Genomic DNA, 18227 nt, shown 5'->3' with positions numbered 1-18227 from the left:
CCCATCCATCCAACGATCCCGTCATCCTTCCCCAGCTACCCCTCCATCCATCTCCACCCCTCCATCCTTCCAACGATCCCGTCATCCTTCCCCAGCTACCCCTCCATCCTTCCAACCATCCCCAATCATCCTTCCTGCTACCCCTCCATCCTTCCAACCATCCCCAGCTACCCCTCCATCCATCTCCACCCCTCCATCCTTCCAACCATCCCCAGTCATCCATCCTCACCCCGCTCCATCCATCCCCATCCCTCCTTCTCCACCCACCCCTCCATCCATCCATCCCATCATCCGTCCTCACCCACCCCTCCAACCTTCCATCCATCCCCACTCATCTGTTCTCACCCACTCACCCTTCCTTTCATCCTCCATCCCCACCCCTCTCCCCCACTCCATACCCACAGTCCCCTCCACCCATCCCTCCCCACGTACCCATCTACCCCTCCACCCGTTCGGTTCCCCACTATTACCACAGGGGCTGCTCACAGCATCCTCCACCTCGGATGGGAGCCTAAGTACCATCCATTCCCCCAGCCAGCTCCCTCCTGCCCTCCCTCCCCTGCTTCCTGCCCATCACCCCTCTCCTGCTCCGCCCTGCTGCCCCCGTTCCCCCTCCTGGTCCCGTCGCGCTCCCTCCTCCCGCTGCCTGCCGCCTCCCCTGGGGCCGGGCTGGGCCGGGCCATCAGTCACTCCCTGGAGCCAGCCCCGATCTCTCTCTCCGGCCGCCCTCGGCCGCCTGGCTCACTCGGAGCCGCTCGCTCCTGCAGGCGCGCTGGCCCCGCGGGCTCCGATGCACCTGTAGCCGCCCCCTGGGGCCGGGCGGGGCCCGATCCTTGAATTTACCTCCCCACGGACGGCGGAGCCGGGCTCCTGCGCTCCCTTCGGGGGACTCCCAGGGCCGAGGGGTCCGTGCCCCGCGTCCCGCCAGCCCAGCGCTCAGAGCTACCATGAGAGTGCCCCGGACTGCGGGCGCTGCCGGAGAGAGGGGGCAGCTGCCGGCCAAGCACCCTGGGCACCAGCGCTAGGGGACCCCCACACTGCGGCTCGGCACCATGAGAGCCCCCCGGGAGACCCTGCACCTCCTGCTAGCTACAGCGCTGCAGCTGGTCGGCTGCGCAGCTAAGGTAGGGAGCTGCGGGGAGGGGGCCGTTGGGGGCTCGGGGCAGGAGGGCACTGGGGGGGGGCTGGGCACTGAGGGCTCAGGGAGCTGGGCACTGGGGGAGCTGGCACTGGGGGGGAGCCAGGCACTGGGGGCTTAGGGAGTCGGGCACTGGGGGAGCTGGCACTGGGGGGAGCCAGGCAGTAGGGGGCTGGCACTGGAGGAGCTGGCACTGGGGGGAGCCAGGCAGTAGGGAGCTGGCACTGGGGAAGGTACCTGGCCCTTTCCCCGTACCAGTGGAGGACGCTCTGTGGGGCTGCAGTATCCCGGCAGGGACAGGCACGGGATCCCGCTGGGTTAGTGCCGGGTCCCGGGGGGGTAGCGCACGGTCTGGCCTTGCCGGGGGCCCCGGGCAGGAGGGAGGGTGTCTAGAGCCAGCGCGCATGGGGGCTTGTAGCGCTGGGGCAGAGCTGCAGTGTCCGGGGTAGCGCCCAGGACAGGGGGCAACTGGGACAGACAAGCGACCCCCCCGCCTGGGATTCCCCCCCTTCAGGGTCTCCTCAGCGACCCAGCCTCTCCGGTTCCTGCCAGGATCCACCCCCACTGCCCGGCTCCTGCTGCCCTGTCCTCCGGAGCTACCAAGATTCCGCTCACCCCTGCCCCACCGTGCCCCTCCCCGCCCCCGAGCACAGGGGGAGGGGCTGGGAGACAGGACTCCTGGGTTCTATTCCCAGTTCTGGAAGGGCAGCGGGATCTAGTGGGTTGGGGGTGCAGGGCTAGAAGACAGGACGCCTGGGTTCTATTCCTGCTCGGCCAGTGACTCCTTGTGAGTGAGCTATGGGGGTGGGTCCCCTCTCTGCCCTGCCCAGGACGGGACAGTTCCTCAAGCCCATCCAGCCAAAGGTTGTTCCACTGCACCTAATCCCACGTACACCAGGGGGAGCTGTCCCTTCCGACTCCTCCCCCAACTGCTGATTTGTTATTGTAGGGTCTCTTAGGGGGTGTAGCCAGCCTGGCTGCCTGCAGGTTAGTGGAGCTCCTCTGGGAATGGGGAGGGGAGAATCGACAGGAATAAAAGGGGAGGGAGTCCCTGAGGCTGGGATGTAATGGAGTGGGGAGAAGAGGGAGTGGGGGGGTCCCACAGCTCACGAAGGGGGATGGGGCTCAGGTGAGCCTGGGGAGGCAGCCTTCCCTCCTCCCTCCCCCTCATTGTCTGGGACTCGGAGCCTGACTGCCTACATCTCCTCCTTTCCAGGCACCACAGCCCCAGATGAAGGGGACCTCCCCGCTGGGGGAAGGTAAGAGACTGGGGTGAGGTGTGGGTTGGGGGACTGCTGCCACGAGGCAAGGGGGCATGTTTGAGGATAGCAGTGGTGAGGGGGCACATTTGGGAGTTGTTGGGGGTACAGGCACCTCACCCCAGGGGTGACTGCATCTCAGTACTGGCTGTAGGATCCCTATGTAATCAGCCCTCACACCCCACCCCAGAGGTGGCTATGGCTATGTGTGCAGGATGTCAGTGGGCACACTGAGGGGGGAGAGTGTGCTTTGGCCATGTTGGTTGGCATTGTCAGGGTGCGCTGACCCCTGGCACTGGCCCCCTCTGACCTCCGCAGTGATGCAGTGGATGGAGGTTTATAACCGCAGCTTCTGCCAGCCGAAGGAGATGCTGGTGCCCGTGAGTGAGGAGCACCCGGCCGAGGTGGAGCACCTGCTGGCACCCTCCTGTGTGCCCCTGCATCGCTGCGCCGGGTGCTGCGCTGACGAGGGGCTGCAGTGTGTGCCTACCCGCATGCATGTGGTGGTGATGGAGGTAATGGGAGGGAGGGCAGGGGAGAGGAATTCCAGAGGGTGGGTGAAGAGCCAGGCACTGCAGGGAGGGGAATGCCAGGGGTAGGCAGACAGCTGGGGGAGAGGAATGCTGGTGGGGGTGGAGGGGTAGCCAGGCACCGGGGATGAGGAGTGCCAGAGGGAGGGGGGTAGCCAGGCACAGGGGGTGGGGAATGCCAGAGGGAAAGGGTTACCCAGGCACCGGGAATGGGGAGTGCCAGAGGGAAAGGGGTTGCCAGGCACTGGGGGTGGGGAGTGCCAGAGGGAAAGGGTTACCCAGGCACTGGGGGTGGGGAGTGCCAGAGGGAAAGGGTTACCCAGGCACTGGGGGTGGGGAATGCCAGAGGGAAAGGGGTAGCCAGGCACTGGGGATGGGGAGTGCCAGAGGGAAGGGGGTAGCCAGGCACCGGGGATGGGGAGTGCCAGAGGGAAGGGGGTAGCCAGGCACGGGGGGGTGGGGAATGCCAGAGGGAAGGGGGTAGCCAGGCACGGGGGATGGGGAATGCCAGAGGGAAGGGGATAGCCAGGCACCGGGGGTGGGAAGTGCCAGAGGGAAGGGGGTAGCCAGGCACGGGGGATGGGGGATGCCAGAGGGAAAGGGATAGCCAGGCACCGGGGGTGGGGAGTGCCAGAGGGAAGGGGATAGCCAGGCACCGGGGGTGGGGAGTGCCAGAGGGAAGGGGATAGCCAGGCACTGGGGGTGGGGAGTGCCAGAGAACAGTGGGTACCAGGCACCGGGGGTGGGGAGTCCAGAGGACAGGGGGTACCAGGCACTGGGGTGGGAAGAGCAGGTATCGGGATAGGGGAATGCCAGAGCACAGGGGGGAGCCAAGGGAAGGTGTATGCTGAGGAGTTGGGCCTTGGCATCACCCTACATTAGGTGTGCTGATCCCCCATCCCTAGGCACTTGGTGCCCCCCTCACTCACCCTTTCTCTGCGCCCAGGTGATGAAAACCCGCTACCTGCACAGCCACCTGGGCCAGCTGGCCTTCGTGGAGCACAGTGCCTGCGAATGCAGGTGAGGAGGGTGTTTGTTGTTGAGAGTGTGGGGGGCATGGACAGGGGTCCCAAAGCATCTCTGCGCCCACAGGTCTCAGTCTCCCCCAAGTTGTGACCCTACTGGCTCTAAGCTTAGCCAAAGCTTGAACACCCCACTGCAGCCAGTGACACCACCCCCCCCTCAAGCAAGCAGCCCCACAGAGGCACATGGGGGGGCTTTGAGCTCCCTGGTTCCTAGGATATCTGCTGTGGTCTCTCCCCCTTGGCACTGTGCCACCCCTCCCCCCATTTCAGGGGGATCCCCTCTCTCCTAGGGCATCGCACTGCCCCCATAGGTTGATCCCCTTTTGGGGGGAGAAGTTCTCAGCAGCCCCCATTTCCCTGTTAACCTGGTGTCCCCTCTTTTCTTTTGCAGACCAAAGACAAATAGCAAAGTAAATCCAGAAAGGTAAGGACCCCCAGCTTCCCGCACCTCTGCTGAGAGAGGCCGGGGCTGGAGCAGACCCACAGCCAGTGTTCCCACCCCACTCCCTACAGCGCCCCCTGCTGGCTGAGAGGGGAGCTCAGCTCTGATTCTCTCCACAGGCCTGAGCGGCCCAAGGGGAAAAACAGCATTGGACACAAAAACAAAAAGAAGAGACCCCTTGAACGGGACTCCCCTCACCTGTATGTCCAGGGACCCTCGTGCACCTTCCAGTCCCTGCATGCCCTCCACTTCCTTACTAACTCTGCTTGCATTGGGGGGCATTGGATTGGGGTGAGCAGGGGGTATCAGGTCACTGCTCCCCACACCTTATGGGGGTTCACTTCTAACTGGGGGATCCCCAGGCCCCCCACTCCTGTACCTCATGGGGGATCAAAGGAGGGGTGGACTACCCAGCCCAGCAGCGTCAAGGCCGTCTCCAGCACCATGAGGATTGGGGCAAGGGGGTTCCCCCCTCCCCTATGTAGAGACCCTCTTGAATTGGGGCAGGAGGAGGTGCTGTTCTATAGGGATTCCCTATACACTCTAAAGGGTGGGTGAAGGCTCCGTTATATGGCAGGCAGAGCAGGGGACCCCCAGAGGTTCTAGGGGACAGGAAGAGGAGACTTCCCTCAGTGTGGAGGTGGGAGTGGGGGGTCCCAGCACCATGCCTCCAGGGGCTAGATCATCTGGATTCTTTCCCTGCCCTCAGGTTCTCCTGCCCGCCCTGCTCGGACAAACGGAAGCGCCAGGATCCTCAGACATGCCAGTGCCGCTGCCGGCGCAGGTCCCAGCACTGCCGGGACCGGGGCTTGGAGCTCAATGAGCACTCATGCAGGTGAGACCCCCTGACTTGCTCCACCTCCCCCCAGGCCAGAGACACCTCAAACTCCCTCATGGACCAGACAGACCTCCCCAACCTCCTCCTGGACCAGAGACACCCCAAACTCCTTCATGGGCCAGACAGTTCCCCCGACGTCCCCCTGGCCCAGAGACCTACCCGAACTTCTTCACAGACCAGACAGACCCTCCAACCTCTACCTTGATCAGAGACCTACCCAAACTCCTTCACGGGCCAGACAGATCCCCACCAACATCTCCCCATGGGCCAGAGGCAGCCATGACCCCCCTCAGCCAGACAGACTCCCATCTCCCCTATGGGCTGGAGATACCCCCTGAACTACTCTCACAGGCCAGACAGACCCTCCCAAATTAGTGCTGCAGGATAGAGCCCCCCACTCCCCCATCAGGCTTTGGGACAAGGAAGGTGATTCTGTCTGGGGGAGTTGGGGGTTCTGGGGTTGGTGTCCCTGAACCTGCATGGCCCCTCCAACTGCCCTGAGCCACCCTGTTCTCCCTCGAGGTGTGAGAAGCTGCGCAGATGATCTGACGGGGGAGGGGGGTGACGTGGGACCAGCCTCTCCCGCCCCCAAGCCCAGCTCTTCACTGGAACCAGGACAAGACTCTGGCCCTGAGCTCCCCCTGCTGGAGAGGAGCCCAAGGAAGATGAGCAACGCTGCCCAGGAATGGACCTGATGAGAGGACTCCTGGGACCATGTTGGGGGGGTCAGACCCCATTATCCACTGCCTGGACAGGACCTGTCAGGAGGGGCTTCATCTTGCACAGCCTCTCATGGACTGGGGCAGCCGGATCCCAGGGCCCCTCCAGGACTCGAATAGCTGGATTCCAGGACCCCTCCAGGACTAGGGCAGATGGATTTCAGGGCCTCTCCAGGATTGGGGACCAGATCCTGAGGCCCCTCCAGGCCTCCAGCCCCCAGATTCCTTTGATGCCCACCAAGGCTGCCCCAGCTCTGCTGACCAGACTCTCATCCCCTGTCGTTATTTAAAGTTCCTCACTGCCCCGCTCATCCCCAAACCCCTTTAATTTAATACTTGCCCTCACCTTCCTCTCCATCCCCCTGGATCAAACCCTGTTTCCCTGCTGGAGCCAAGGGGAGGCTGGACACCAGCGCAAGGACTCCCCCGGGGCATGTCCTGCTGCTGTAACTGCCCACACAGTGGTATCCGGCTCTAAAGCTATTAAATGGATGCGACACGACGGCCTGCAGAGCAGTGAGCACACGACCCCCGCAAACACCTATAGGGGTCGAGGGAGCATGCCCCACTCTCAGGACTCGCTGAATTGGAAGGGGCTGCTGTTCTGTGGGGCGCCTTGTATACTGCACTGGCTGGGGAGTGCCTTGCTGGAGGAGGTCCTCTGTTGTGTAGGGGAGGAGGGGTGGAGAGGGAATTTTTGGGGGTTATTGGCCTTTCACCTTTGAGTAGGCCTTATGCTCCACAAAAGTGTGGCAGCCTTTACACCCATGAGCTCTTCGCCCCAGTGCTGAGGGCTCCTTCATGCTTGGCGTGTGTGGAAAAATTACTGCTCCATCTTAGAGGCGGCTGCATCTCAGCACCAAGTGAGGGATCCTTCTGCACCCCACCCCAGAGGTGGCTCCATCTTGGTATGGGGCAGGGGATTCCTATCTGTACAAATGCCATATTTTGGAATCCTTTGGAAACACAAGGTGTTGGAAAAGCATGAGATGCAGTTGATGTTCTGTGTGGGGATACTGGAAAAACAGGTGGGCTGAGCTAGCAAGGGGTCATGATTGAGGGGCATGGGCAGAGCTGTAGGGGTGGGAAGCCTAGGGCTGGACTAGCAAGGGGCTGTGGGTCAGGATGGAGGGGCAGGGGCAGAGCTGGGTGGTTGGGGAGCCCAGAGCTGGGCTAGCAAGGGGCTGTGGGTCAGGATTGAGGGGCAGGGGCAGAGCTGGGTGGTTGGGGAGCCCAGAGCTGGGCTAGCAAGGGGCTGTGGGTCAGGATTGAGGGGCAGGGGCAGAGCTGGGTGGGTGGGGAGCCCAGGGCTGGGCTAGCAAGGGGCTGTGGGTCAGGACTGAGGGGCAGGGGCAGAGCTGGGTGGGTGGGGAGCCCAGGGCTGGGCTAGCAGGAGGCTGTAGGTCGGCATTGAGACCCATCAGAGAACAGGATGAGGGAATATGTGGGGGATTCCCTTCCTGGCTCGGGGGCCTGTCCCCCCTCCCTGGAGAGTGTGCAGAGCTCTCACTCTAGTTCCCAGCACCAGTGAATGGGCCCAGCTGTGCCGGTGCTGGCATTGCCCACAGAGACGTGCTGCACTTCATGACCAGGCTGCAGCCCTGAGAAAAAGGGAGAGGGTGGATCCTGGCAGAGCCAGCACCTGCCTGTGTGAGCCACATGTAAGAGCCCAGTTCCGCTGCCCCTCCCCCACTCCCTCACAGCCTGTGCCCAAGAACAGGCTTCCTAGGTACCAGCAGGAGGGGCAGGGATCAGGGCACATCATGCACCTATGAGGGGGAAGAGTGCAAGGGTGAGAGCTCCGGGGCTCCATCCCCGCTCTCAGAGGGGAGTGACGTCTAGTGGGTTAGAGCTGGAGGGGGCTGGGAGTCAAGACTTCTGGGGTCTCTCCCCAACTCTGGGAGGGGAGTGGGGTCTAGTGGTTAGAGCAGGAGGGGCGGGAACCAGGACACCAGGCTCACAGCTCTGCCTGTGCCACCTTGGCCTGTTTTCCCCCTGTATGTGCCACGTGCACAGCCTGCCTCATCTGCCCTCGGCTTCTCCAGGTGCTGAAATGGCTCCAATTTCAGCAAAATGTGGGGCTAAACCTGACTACTACATATTTGCACAGAGGAGGCAGGGTGCCCTTGCCACCCAGCAGTGGAAACTGAGGCACACAGATGGGGAAAGGATGGCCCAGTCTCACATGGATGGAGGTAGGGCTAGAATCCAGGAGTTCTGACTCCTAGGCCCCCAGCTCTAACCACTCAACCCCACTCTGTGGTTCTGATGTGTTGATTCCAGCTGGATAAACTCCCAGAATCCAATGGCTGGTCAGGAGGGGGGATCTGAGGGCAAGCCTCTGCCCTCCCACACAGGCCATGGCCTCAGGGAGCCTGGGGGTGGTGGGGGCACAGCCTCTGGCCGATAAGGAACTGCGCAGCCTGGCAGAAGGCCGATAGCTGAGCACTCACTGCCAATCCCTTATCAGTCCATGGCTGTGGCCTCCTGCTCTGGTGCACGTAAGCTGCTTGGGACAGGGTGGGGGTGGGGGCAGGGCCATAGGCAGGGGGTGCCATAAGGATCTGAGTTCCAAAAGCAAGGAGTCAGGAATCCTCAGCTGGTGGGGTCTGACTCCAGAAACAGTGCAGCCTGGACACCAGGGGCACAAGCCAGGCAGGGGACAGGATCTTGGATGCCAGGATCTCACACAAGGCTGGAGGGGTGCTGTTGCCCTGACACTGGGGCCTCAAGCCAGACGGGTTCCAAGCCAGGTTGGGGGCGGTGCAGCTCGGATGCCAGGGTCCCAAGGCAGGATGGGAAGGTGTGAGGCAGATGCAGGGAGCTGGGGAGGCAGGGCTGCTTATTTGTCCTGCACCCGCTTGTTTGTCCTGCACCCGCTGCCTCCAGACTTTGCCCCCACCCAGAAGCTCCAGGAAATGGCAGGGGGAGGGGTGGAGGGGCGACTTTGACCCCAGAGGCACTAAGTGCAACCTGAGACATAAACACCCCCCAGCCCTCCCAGCATCCCACATGAGCAAGAGGGCAGTGAGAGAGATGGCACTGCGCCCCATTGGGGGAGGACTGGGAGCCAGGACTCCTGAGTTTTATCTTGGCTCTGGGAGGGGAGCAGAGTCTAGTGTTTGGGGACCCAGGACTCCTGGGTTCTATCCAGGTCTCGGGAAGGGGTTGAAGACTGCCAGGGCACTGGGCTTTCCCCCCACCGCTCCTGCCCAGCTGATTTCTATTCTGGCCGTACTTTGGTCCCAGTCAGAGCCCTCAGGAAAGTCAATATTTGGAGAGTCCCGAGGGGGGCTTGGCTGGCTCCCCAGGCAGCCCCCCCTCACTGCCCTGAGACACAACCCCCCAGCCCCTGGCCAAGACCAGTGGGGAAATGAGCCAGGGTCTAGGCATTGGCACTGCTGCAGAGTGTACTCCATGCTGGGCAAGCAAGGGTGCCACGCAGCTGGCAGGGCACAGAAATACTGGGCTACCCTCCACCCCAGCTGTGCCTCTGTTTCTCAATCCTGACCCACAGCCCCTTGCTAACCGAGCCCTGCTCCCTCCTCCAGCTCTGCTCGTGACCTGTGATCCTGACTCACAGCACCCTGCTAACCCAGCCCTGGGCTCCCCAACCTACACGTCACTCACCTTGCAAGGCAAGACCCATCGGTGAGGAGGACAGGGCTCGAGAGCCTTGGGATCAAAAACAAAGGGGTCTGGGGCAACAGCCCTGGGCAAATGGAAGCGGTCTCAAGCCAAAGGAGCCCGAACACCAGTGTCTGAAGCCAGGACAGAGGTGTCATGACTCGGATGCCAGGGTCCAAAGCCAGGATGGTGTCATGGCTTGGTGCCCAAAAGCCAAGACGAGTAACATGACCTGGGTGCCAGGCTCTGAATTCAGGTTGGGGGTGGTGCAGCCCAGACATCAGGGTCTCCAGCAATACCCAGGGCTAGGGGCGGGTTGTGTTTGGCTTATGTCACTCTAGTTTGCAACTGGCACATAGCTATGGCAGGAGACCTCAGATCTCATCTAATCAACTCATCTTCTGTCCAAATGCCCCTTGGGATTCCAGGGGCGAGGGAGCAGCACAGCCCTGTGGGCCCCAACAATGCCAGGGACGGAGCTGGATGGTGATGTTAACCCCTTTGTGTCAGGCACCTCTGAGGGCAATAATGAGACCCTCTTGCCCTCATCTTACCACCCCAGCCAGCCACCCCTCACTGCCTGGGCACTGAGTGAATGGTAGCAACAGCCTCCCCCAGGCAGGGGAAGCATTAAATCCATCCCTGTCACACCTACACCCCAGCAAGTCAGGTGGGCACTTGGCACTGGAAAAGGAAAGGGAAAGAGTAAGGGGGGGCACCCTCCCCTCCCACCAGGCCCGCTCCCTCCAACGCTGTCGTGGGGCACTGGCATCCCCTAGTGGGCATAATGGGCATGGCCCTGTGAGGAAGGTGCCATTTCTCCTCTGGCCCTGGGATAGATTGAGGGGGTGAGCCCCAAGAAATGTGTGGGGTGAGGGGGTCAGGAATGGGGTCTTGGGGGATCGTAGGAGCTGGGGCATATCCTGGGAGATACTGATGGATGCCAGGGGTCACTATAGATGGGGGCACAGAGCAGGGGAATGGCTGGGCCAAGGCAGGGGCATGCGGTTGGTGGGGGAGCTCTGGGACTGGGGGGCGGGGTCACCATGAGCTAGTGGGGTCCTGGGGTCAATGATGGGCACTGGGGTCGGGGTGGGGGGGATGCGGGGGGGGGGTCACATGGGGTCAAGGGTCACATGGGTTGAAAGGGCCACATAAGGTTATCTGAGGTCACAGAGCACCGCCCTGAGGGCTGAACCACGCCCACAGCAGGAAGACCCCGCCCCTCATGGACGCCATTTTGCGCCGCCGGCAGCCAGACCGGAAGTGCCCTTGCCTCTGGTCACGTGACAGAGCTGCTTTGGTCACGTGATGGGGAAGATGGCGACCCCCAGGGCGGGTTCGGGGCCTGGCCAATCAGGAAGTGGGAGCTGCTGGCGGCTGCGCAGAGGGGTTTGGAGCGGGGTCTGGCGAGGAGGTGAGAGCCGGGGATGGGGGGCCCCGAGGGAGCCCAGGGGAAGGGGGGTCCAGCGAGAGGGGCGAGGGGCCCGGAGAGGGAAGGCCCGGGTCATGGGGAGGCTAAGCCCGGGGCTGTGCGGACCCAGGAGCCTGGGGGTGCAGTGAGGGGGGAGTCCCAAGGTCATGGGGGATTGAGGGGGGCCGAACTAGGGGCTGTGGGGACCCAGGAGCCTGGGGGTCCAGTGAGGGGGGAGTCCCAAGGTCATGGGGGATTGAGGGGGGCCGAACTAGGGGCTGTGGGGACCCAGGAGCCTGGGGGTCCAGTGAGGGGGGAGTCCCGAGGTCATGGGGGATTGAGGGGGGCCGAGCTAGGGGCAGTGGGGACCCAGGAGCCTGGGGGTGCAGTGAGGGGGGAGTCCCAAGGTCATAGGGGATTGAGGGGGGCTGAGCTAGGGGCTGTGGAGACCCAGGAGCCTGGGGGTGCAGTGAGGGGGGAGTCCCAGGGTCACGGGGGATTGAGGGGGGCCGAGTTAGGGGCTGTGGGGACCCAGGAGCCTGGGGGTGCAGTGAAGGCGGAGCACCAGGGTCATGGGGGATTGAGGGGGGCCGAGCTAGGGGCTGTGGGGACCCAGGAGCCTGGGGATGCAGTGAGGGGGGAGTCCCAGGGTCACGGGGGATTGAGGGGGGCCGAGCTAGGGGCTGTGGGGACCCAGGAGCTTGGGGATGCAGTGAGGGGGGAATCCCAAGGTCATGGGGGATTGAGGGGGGCCGAGCTAGGGGCTGTGGGGACCCAGGAGCCTGGGGGTGCAGTGAGGTGTAAGTCCCAGGTTCCCAGGGGATTGAGGGGGGCTGAGCTGGGGGCTGTGGGAAGCCAGGAATCTTTGAGGCAAATGGGGCCTAAGTGGGATCCACCCCTGAGGAAAGGGCCACAGAGGGTCCCGGTGGGGGGTGGCCAGGGAGAGGCAATCTGGATCCATAGAGAGTGGAGGCAGGGGGCCCGGGCAGGAGGGCAGGGCCCTGTTGAGGTCTGGGTGCCCCGCAGGCATATCAAGGGCTCCCCAGCAACTGGGTTGCCTCTCTGGGGTGCCCAGGGCAGATGGGCATCGAGGGGAACCCGTGGTGGAGGAGGGGAGAGCCCCACAAATCCTGACCAGGTGTGGATCCCCAGGGAGAAGCCGGCTCCTGCTAGAGAGCCTGGGGACATCTGGGTGCACAAGGTGAGGGACCCCGCAGGAGCTGGGGAGATGTGGGTCTGGGCCTGGGAGGCCACAAAGAGCGAGAAGGACCAAGGGGAGGCCAGGGTGTGGACCCTCCAGAAAGTGGGGGACAGGAGAGTTGGACAGGGAGAGGGGAGGCACAAGGCACCCTAAGTGGGCAAAGATAATGTGCATCACATGGGGCCTGATATTGGGGGGAACTGCAAACACACACTGGCAGGGGAGCAGATATCACGTGGGGTGGGAATGGGGGGCACAGGTGGGGAGACCCCACTGATGCACATTGGGTGGGTGGGAATGGGGGGCACAGATGGGGAGACCCCACTGAGGCACATTGGGTGGGTGGGAATGGGGATACAGATGGGGAAATCACATAGGGGAGAGCTAGAATAGGGGGTGCAGGTGTGGAGACTTGGTGGACGTTGGGAGACCCCACCGTCCATGAGATTCTCTGGCTGGCACACCAGAGGGCAGTGGTGTCTGGTGCTACTAGGGCAGGGAGCGGAGGAGAGGCTCCTTCAGCTGGAGGACAGGTAAGTGGGGCGTCCAGAGGCTCCCAGGCCTGGACGGGGGGGGCTCTGGATGGATGGACTTCATGCCGCTGCATGCCTAGGGTAGGATCTGGAGGGGTGGGTAGCAGTATGAAGGACCAGTGGATGGCTTAAAATATTTACAGCATGTTACTTTGTGTTTGAGTTGGGATGGGAGGGGGCATGGGGTGTGCAGAGGATTGGTTGAGGCCCAGAGAATGGGATGGCTGCACCTTCCTCTCTAGGGGATGCTGGCTCTGAATTGGCCCCAGGGCAAAAGTACTGGCTGGCTTGGGGACAGAGTAGGATATGGGGACTTTCCTCTCTAGGGGGGCTGGCTCTAATCCAGCTGCAGGGGGGGATTGGCTGGGACTGAGGGTGTCTCTCTTGGTTTACTCCCACTAACCAGGTTCTCATTGCATGTCCTTCCAGGATGCAGTCGAGCCAGGCCACAGTGCTGCTCACGCTCTGCCTGTGGGCACTTTGCCATCCAGCGCTGGGCACTGAAGGCAAGAGAAAGCTGCAGATTGGTGTCAAGAAGCGGGTGGAGAACTGTCCCATCAAATCCCGCAAGGGAGATGTGCTGCACATGCATTACACCGTGAGTGCAGCCCCATGGAAGTGCCAACCAGCTAGGGCCTGGGGGTCTGTATGCCAGCAGGCACGGGAGGCATCAGCTAGCCAGAGCCTGAAGTTCTGGGGCCAAAGGGAGATCTAGTCAGCTGATGTCCCTGGTGCCCCATTAATGCAGGGAAAGGGAGGGCACAAGTATTTGCCTGTAGCTCCTGGGGCAATGTTTGTGTGTTGGGAGATGGGAGTCTCTGGCTGGGGCAGGCCCCTCCATCTCACCCCCTCCTTTCCCACAGGGCAAGCTAGAAGATGGGACCGAGTTTGACAGCAGCATCCCACGTGACCAGCCCTTCATCTTCTCGCTAGGGACGGGCCAAGTCATCAAAGGCTGGGACCAAGGCCTGCTTGGGTAAAGGCCTGCCCTGCAAGTTGGGGGAGGGGGTGTTCAGAGAGCAGTCCCCCCACATTAAGCCTGGCTCAAGCTCAAGCTGTGGCTGGAATCAGAGTGAGGGACCCAGGCATCCAGCTTGTGGTGGGGCTCGTGGTACCTCCCCCTCCTCTGGTGTTAATCACGTTTATTACAGTAGCCCCCAAGGACCCTCCGCTGTCCCAGGCACTGCACAGTCAGGACCGGCTGCAGCCCTGCTCCCCCAAGTTCCCACTTGACCAGTGGAGGGGGCAAACAGCTCCTGTTCCGAGCCTGGGCATGGTTTTGCAGAGCGATCCTTGCCCCAGCCTTTGTACAGTCTTAGAGCATCCCCTGCATTGTGCTACAGCCTAGAACCACTCCCTTTGGCAAAGGGTGAAACCCACCGCTCTGAGACGGAGTCCTGGGCTCCAGCTCCCTCTCTCTGTGGCTCCCCAGCTAGTGCCTGGTAGACACTTCATCCCTTCAGGGGGGTGATGCAACCAACAGGGATTTGCTGCGACCTGGTGCAGCCTTTTCAAAACAGACGGGTGTTTATTGGTCACTTGGCCTCCGTCATTAAAGGGGCCATCTTAGAATGGAAAACAAACCTTAAATCTGAGTCCATGGTGGCAGCATCACCTGCCACTCTGGTCAAAGCCTGGAGTCTCTGTCTCCCTACGCTGTGTATTGGCAGCTGAATTCTGATCACCGTGACCTCAGCCCCTTGGTGCCCATTTGCAGCCCTGCTGTGTCTGGGTCTCCTTCTCCTTTGGCTGGCAGTCGTGGCCGGCCAGCCGGACTCCCAGTGTTTCTGCAGGGCTCGATGCCTTCGCCCTCAGCTGGAGAGACCCACAGCTGTCCCTTCTCCCCTGCGCTAGGGGAGAAAGTAACCCCTTCTCAGCCAAGGGGTGGCAATCGCAAGTGGGTGGGGAAACTGAGTCACGCCTCTGGTTCATATGGATATGACAATTCCTACACTGTGCACATGCCTCCTGAGCCTTAGTTCGGACTTCGCTCCATCTAGCCTGTCTGCAGTGATCTTCCTGATGCTGCCAGCCAGCCATCAGTCACTGGGCTTGTCCATTCTGGTGACTTCCCAGCAAAGAGATTAACACCTTCTTCTCTTTGAACTGGATGCTGCCTGTTCCCACTCTGGATCAGCGGCAGAGCTGCAGACAAAGCAGGAGTCCTGGCTTCGAGCCTCCGCTGCTCTAACCCACTGGACCCCACTACCCTCCCAGAACTGAGAATAGAACCCAGGAGTCCTGGCTCCCAGCCCCCTCTGTTCTAACCACTAGACACACTGAATATTACGCTGTGCTGCTCCAGTGACATTATTCAGCTGCCTGTGGCCATAGCCAAGCTAGTACCACACGCTGTTTGATCCCTAGCAGTGGTTGCAGGTGGATACCTGGATTCCTTCCCCCTCCCCCCCACCCCCCCCCCGGGGGTGGATACACCACATAGCCCAGTGAGCAGCAGCTCTTCGGACACTACTGTCTCATCCACTGTGACTGTCTCCTTTGCTTCTCAACCAGTCTGGGTTTTTAAGCCTCTTGTCGTTTTGGTTTGGGCCGCCCTGTTTGCTGTTGGAGCTGACAGTGGTTTGGAGGGTGGATGAGCTTATAACCAAGAGCTGACTGAGAGGCTGCAGCAAGCAGAAAATGGATTCTCACGCCTGTAAGCCACTCTGGGTCAAGCAACAGGGTTGGGAGGGATTCCAAACCTGCTAGGGAATGGGCAGGTGCCCCAAAAGTGATCCCCACTGCAGGAAGAGTGGTACAGTGGTTAGAGCTGTTTAGATAGCTAGTTCTCAGAATGGGGCTGGCTCCTAGGGACTACTGTAAGGCAAACAGGGCCCTAGCCTAGGGCTCTGGTCCTGGTTCCATTCGCTGCACAGGCACGTCACTCGGTTTCTCCATCTGCAGCTGGGAATAATAGCTCTGCCTAGCCTCAGACCTGTGCTAAAGAGGTGGGGGCCAGAGCAGTACCAAAGATTGGTCTAGAACTGACTCTTTCCTGCGCAGTCATCCATCCCAAGGCCAGAAGAGCCCACGGTGACCATCTGGCCTCACCTCCTGTCCCAGGCCATTGGACTCTTTCCGGCCGAACTAGAGCAGAGCTGTAGAACATCCCGTCTTGATATAACAATGGCCATGACAGAGAATCTACTGCAGCCCTTGGGAAAGATGAGTCCGAGCAAGGGAAATTGGAGCCTGGCAATCCCACTGATGCTCAGAGTCAAGATTCCTGGGCTTAGAGGTCCAAATGCAGTCATTACACCATACACCTCCCCTGGATCAGCAGCAGGCTTTGAGCCCCTTCACCTTCAGATCCCCACGAGGCCCTTAGTGTTTCAGGTACAACGGAGGTGGTTGAACTCTGACAGATTTCAGCATGTGCAATACATTCATTCTGTTAAATACCTGCTCTTTGTGTGACTGGGTTTCGCCAGCTGTCTGTGCCATTGGGGGATTTCTAGTTGTCATGTGCAGTTGAAGGTAAATAGTCCATTGACAATTTTGGCCTCAGGCATTAGGGATCTGGGCAATATCGGCTCTCCCATGAACTTGCCCATGATTCATTTTACCTGCACAGACTATCAGGGGCAGAGGCGCCCTGAGCTCTTTGCCATTGTGCAATGTAGTTATCTGCCATTTTACCGATGGCAGAGAAGAGTGTGGGAGTGACTTCCCCAAGATCCAGAGAGTGAGTCAGTGGCAGGACCAAGAGCGGAATTCAGGAGTCCTGTCTCCCAGCCCCCTGCTCTAGCCCTGGAGACCTCCCTCCCCCAGGAGTCCTGACTTTCATTCCCACCTCCCCCCCCCCCCCCGCTGTAGCCCACAGGGCCCCACTCCCCTCCCAGAGCTGAGGGTAGAACCTAGGAGTCCTGCCTCCCAGCTGGAGACTTTTGCCCCAGGAGAGGGCTCTGAGTGGCGGCTTAACAGGGGAATCTGCAGGGTTGATGTTTGCTGTGTTGGGTTACAATAAGGATATGATCCTGTCCTTGCTTTCTTAAAGGGGCTTTGTGGTGGGGAGCAGGTGGGGGAGGTCTGACTGAGAGGTCTGGCACCATTGACTCAGCAAGTCTCCCTGCTGTCTCTTCAGGATGTGTGAGGGTGAGAAGAGGAAACTGGTGATTCCCTCTGAGCTGGGTAGGTACCCAGGGATTGGATTGACCCACTCTGCAGGGGGTATGTGGTACAAGGCCTTTCTCCTCTAAGGGACGCCAGCTCTGATCCAGTCCTAGCAGAACAGTGACCAATGATCAAACTGTTGGGTCTCTCTCTCATTTCCATGTCTTGCTAAAGTCACCTGCCCAGAACCACCACCAGAAGGGGCTGTGGGTGGGACTTGAGGGGCATCAACAGAGCTGCGAGGTGGGAGCCTGGGGCTGGGATAGCAGGGGGCTGTGGGTCAGGACTATGGGGCATCAGGGTGTTCACTCCTAGGCCAGTCCCCTGTGGGAAAGCAGGTGTGGGGGGGAGGGGGCACTGCTTTGGGTGCCCAAAAGATACTGACATTTAGGGGAGGGTGCTCTTTGTGCCAGTCTGGCCTCTTTCGCATTGCTCAAGTCCCTGCCCAAAACCTCCTCCCCCTCCCGAGTTGGTGTTACCCCCCTGCATTGGGCAGGGGGGGTCAGTTCCTTGCTTTAAATTTTCTGTGTTTTCTCCAAAGGCTACGGGGACCGAGGGGCTCCACCCAAGATTCCAGGTAAGGCCACTATGCCCGCAATGTGCTTGGTCCCTGCCTGTCCCTTGGGGCAGTGGTGCCAACCGTGTGAACTGCCAGCCCCTCACGCCTCCACAGCCTCCCTCCAGTCACTCACTGGGGCAGCCCCTCCCCTATCACCCCCCAGGCAGCAGGGCCCCTATCCGGCCATCGGGCAGTGAGGTCCTCCCTGCTCCCCTCCCATACAGTGACATAGGGTCCCCGCTGTGCAAAATGGCTGGAGGGGTTCCTGCCTGGGTGGGGGAGGAGTGGGGCAGGATAGCATGATGCTTCCCTGACTTGGCCCTGTCCCCCCTCCAGGTAGCGCAACACTGATCTTCGAGGTGGAGCTGCTGAAGATTGAGCGACGACCGGAGTTGTAGGCAGGCTGTGGGTGGGTGTGGGGAGGTCTGGGGGGCCTTGGCTTGGTGGGAAAAGGGTGGTGTGTGCACATGGTCACGGGGGGGGCAGAGGGGTGTTTAAAAAAAATCCTGGAAGATCAACAATAAAAGACAGACTGGAGCTGCCCAGTGTGTGGGGGTAGGGGATGCTGGGAAGGAAGGGGGTCTCTGGAGAATGGTATAGAGACAGGGCAAGCCCAGAGGAAAGTAAATGGAGAGCTGGGGCTCTTAAGTGCAATCTCAGAGCAGGGAGTCCAGGCTTCTGGGTTCTCTCCCTGCCTCCAGGCAGGTGCTGTGAACCCTCCTGCCATGGAGTGGCACTGCCTGCCTTCGCCACAGGGTGGCAGCTGGCAGCCCATCTGCCTGTGACCCCTTTCCCAGGCAAAGAGGGGAGGGGCTGTGCTGGGGACGCC

At 61.1% G+C, this 18227-nt stretch overlaps 2 protein-coding genes across 8 annotated transcripts; both read left to right on the top strand.

Moving 5' to 3' along the window:
* Nucleotides 1-257: 257 nt before the first annotated feature.
* VEGFB (vascular endothelial growth factor B) lies at nucleotides 258-6936 on the top strand. 3 transcript variants are annotated; one of them, XM_050960612.1, is made up of 8 exons: nucleotides 258-1124; nucleotides 2355-2397; nucleotides 2716-2912; nucleotides 3874-3947; nucleotides 4344-4376; nucleotides 4514-4594; nucleotides 5104-5229; nucleotides 5755-6936. In XM_050960612.1, exons 1-8 carry the CDS (start codon nucleotides 1053-1055, stop codon nucleotides 5774-5776), a joined length of 648 nt encoding a protein of 215 aa, XP_050816569.1. In that variant the 5' UTR covers nucleotides 258-1052; the 3' UTR covers nucleotides 5777-6936. The 3 variants fall into 3 exon arrangements, with proteins under 3 accessions (XP_050816569.1, XP_050816570.1, XP_050816571.1); XM_050960614.1 differs by lacking the exon at nucleotides 258-1124 and adding an exon at nucleotides 1286-2125; XM_050960613.1 differs by lacking the exon at nucleotides 4514-4594.
* Nucleotides 6937-8403: 1467 nt separating this feature from the next.
* On the top strand, nucleotides 8404-17935 carry FKBP2 (FKBP prolyl isomerase 2). Of its 5 annotated transcripts, none has more exons than XM_050960705.1 (7): nucleotides 8410-8452; nucleotides 12145-12193; nucleotides 13156-13324; nucleotides 13590-13702; nucleotides 16811-16857; nucleotides 17381-17416; nucleotides 17735-17935. In XM_050960705.1, the coding sequence occupies exons 1-7, from the start codon at nucleotides 8425-8427 to the stop codon at nucleotides 17794-17796; spliced, it is 504 nt and encodes a 167-aa protein (XP_050816662.1). In that variant the 5' UTR covers nucleotides 8410-8424; the 3' UTR covers nucleotides 17797-17935. The 5 variants fall into 5 exon arrangements, with proteins under 5 accessions (XP_050816664.1, XP_050816662.1, XP_050816660.1 ...); XM_050960703.1 differs by lacking the exon at nucleotides 8410-8452 and adding an exon at nucleotides 10875-10995; XM_050960707.1 differs by lacking the exon at nucleotides 12145-12193 and having other exon boundaries at nucleotides 8404-8452.
* The last annotated feature ends 292 nt before the right edge of the window (nucleotides 17936-18227 follow it).

Source organism: Gopherus flavomarginatus, chromosome 6 (assembly GCF_025201925.1).
Source record: "Gopherus flavomarginatus isolate rGopFla2 chromosome 6, rGopFla2.mat.asm, whole genome shotgun sequence".
NCBI lineage: Eukaryota > Metazoa > Chordata > Testudines > Testudinidae > Gopherus > Gopherus flavomarginatus.
Note: the sequence above shows the minus strand (reverse complement) of the source record. Positions and strands in the feature narration are given on the sequence as shown.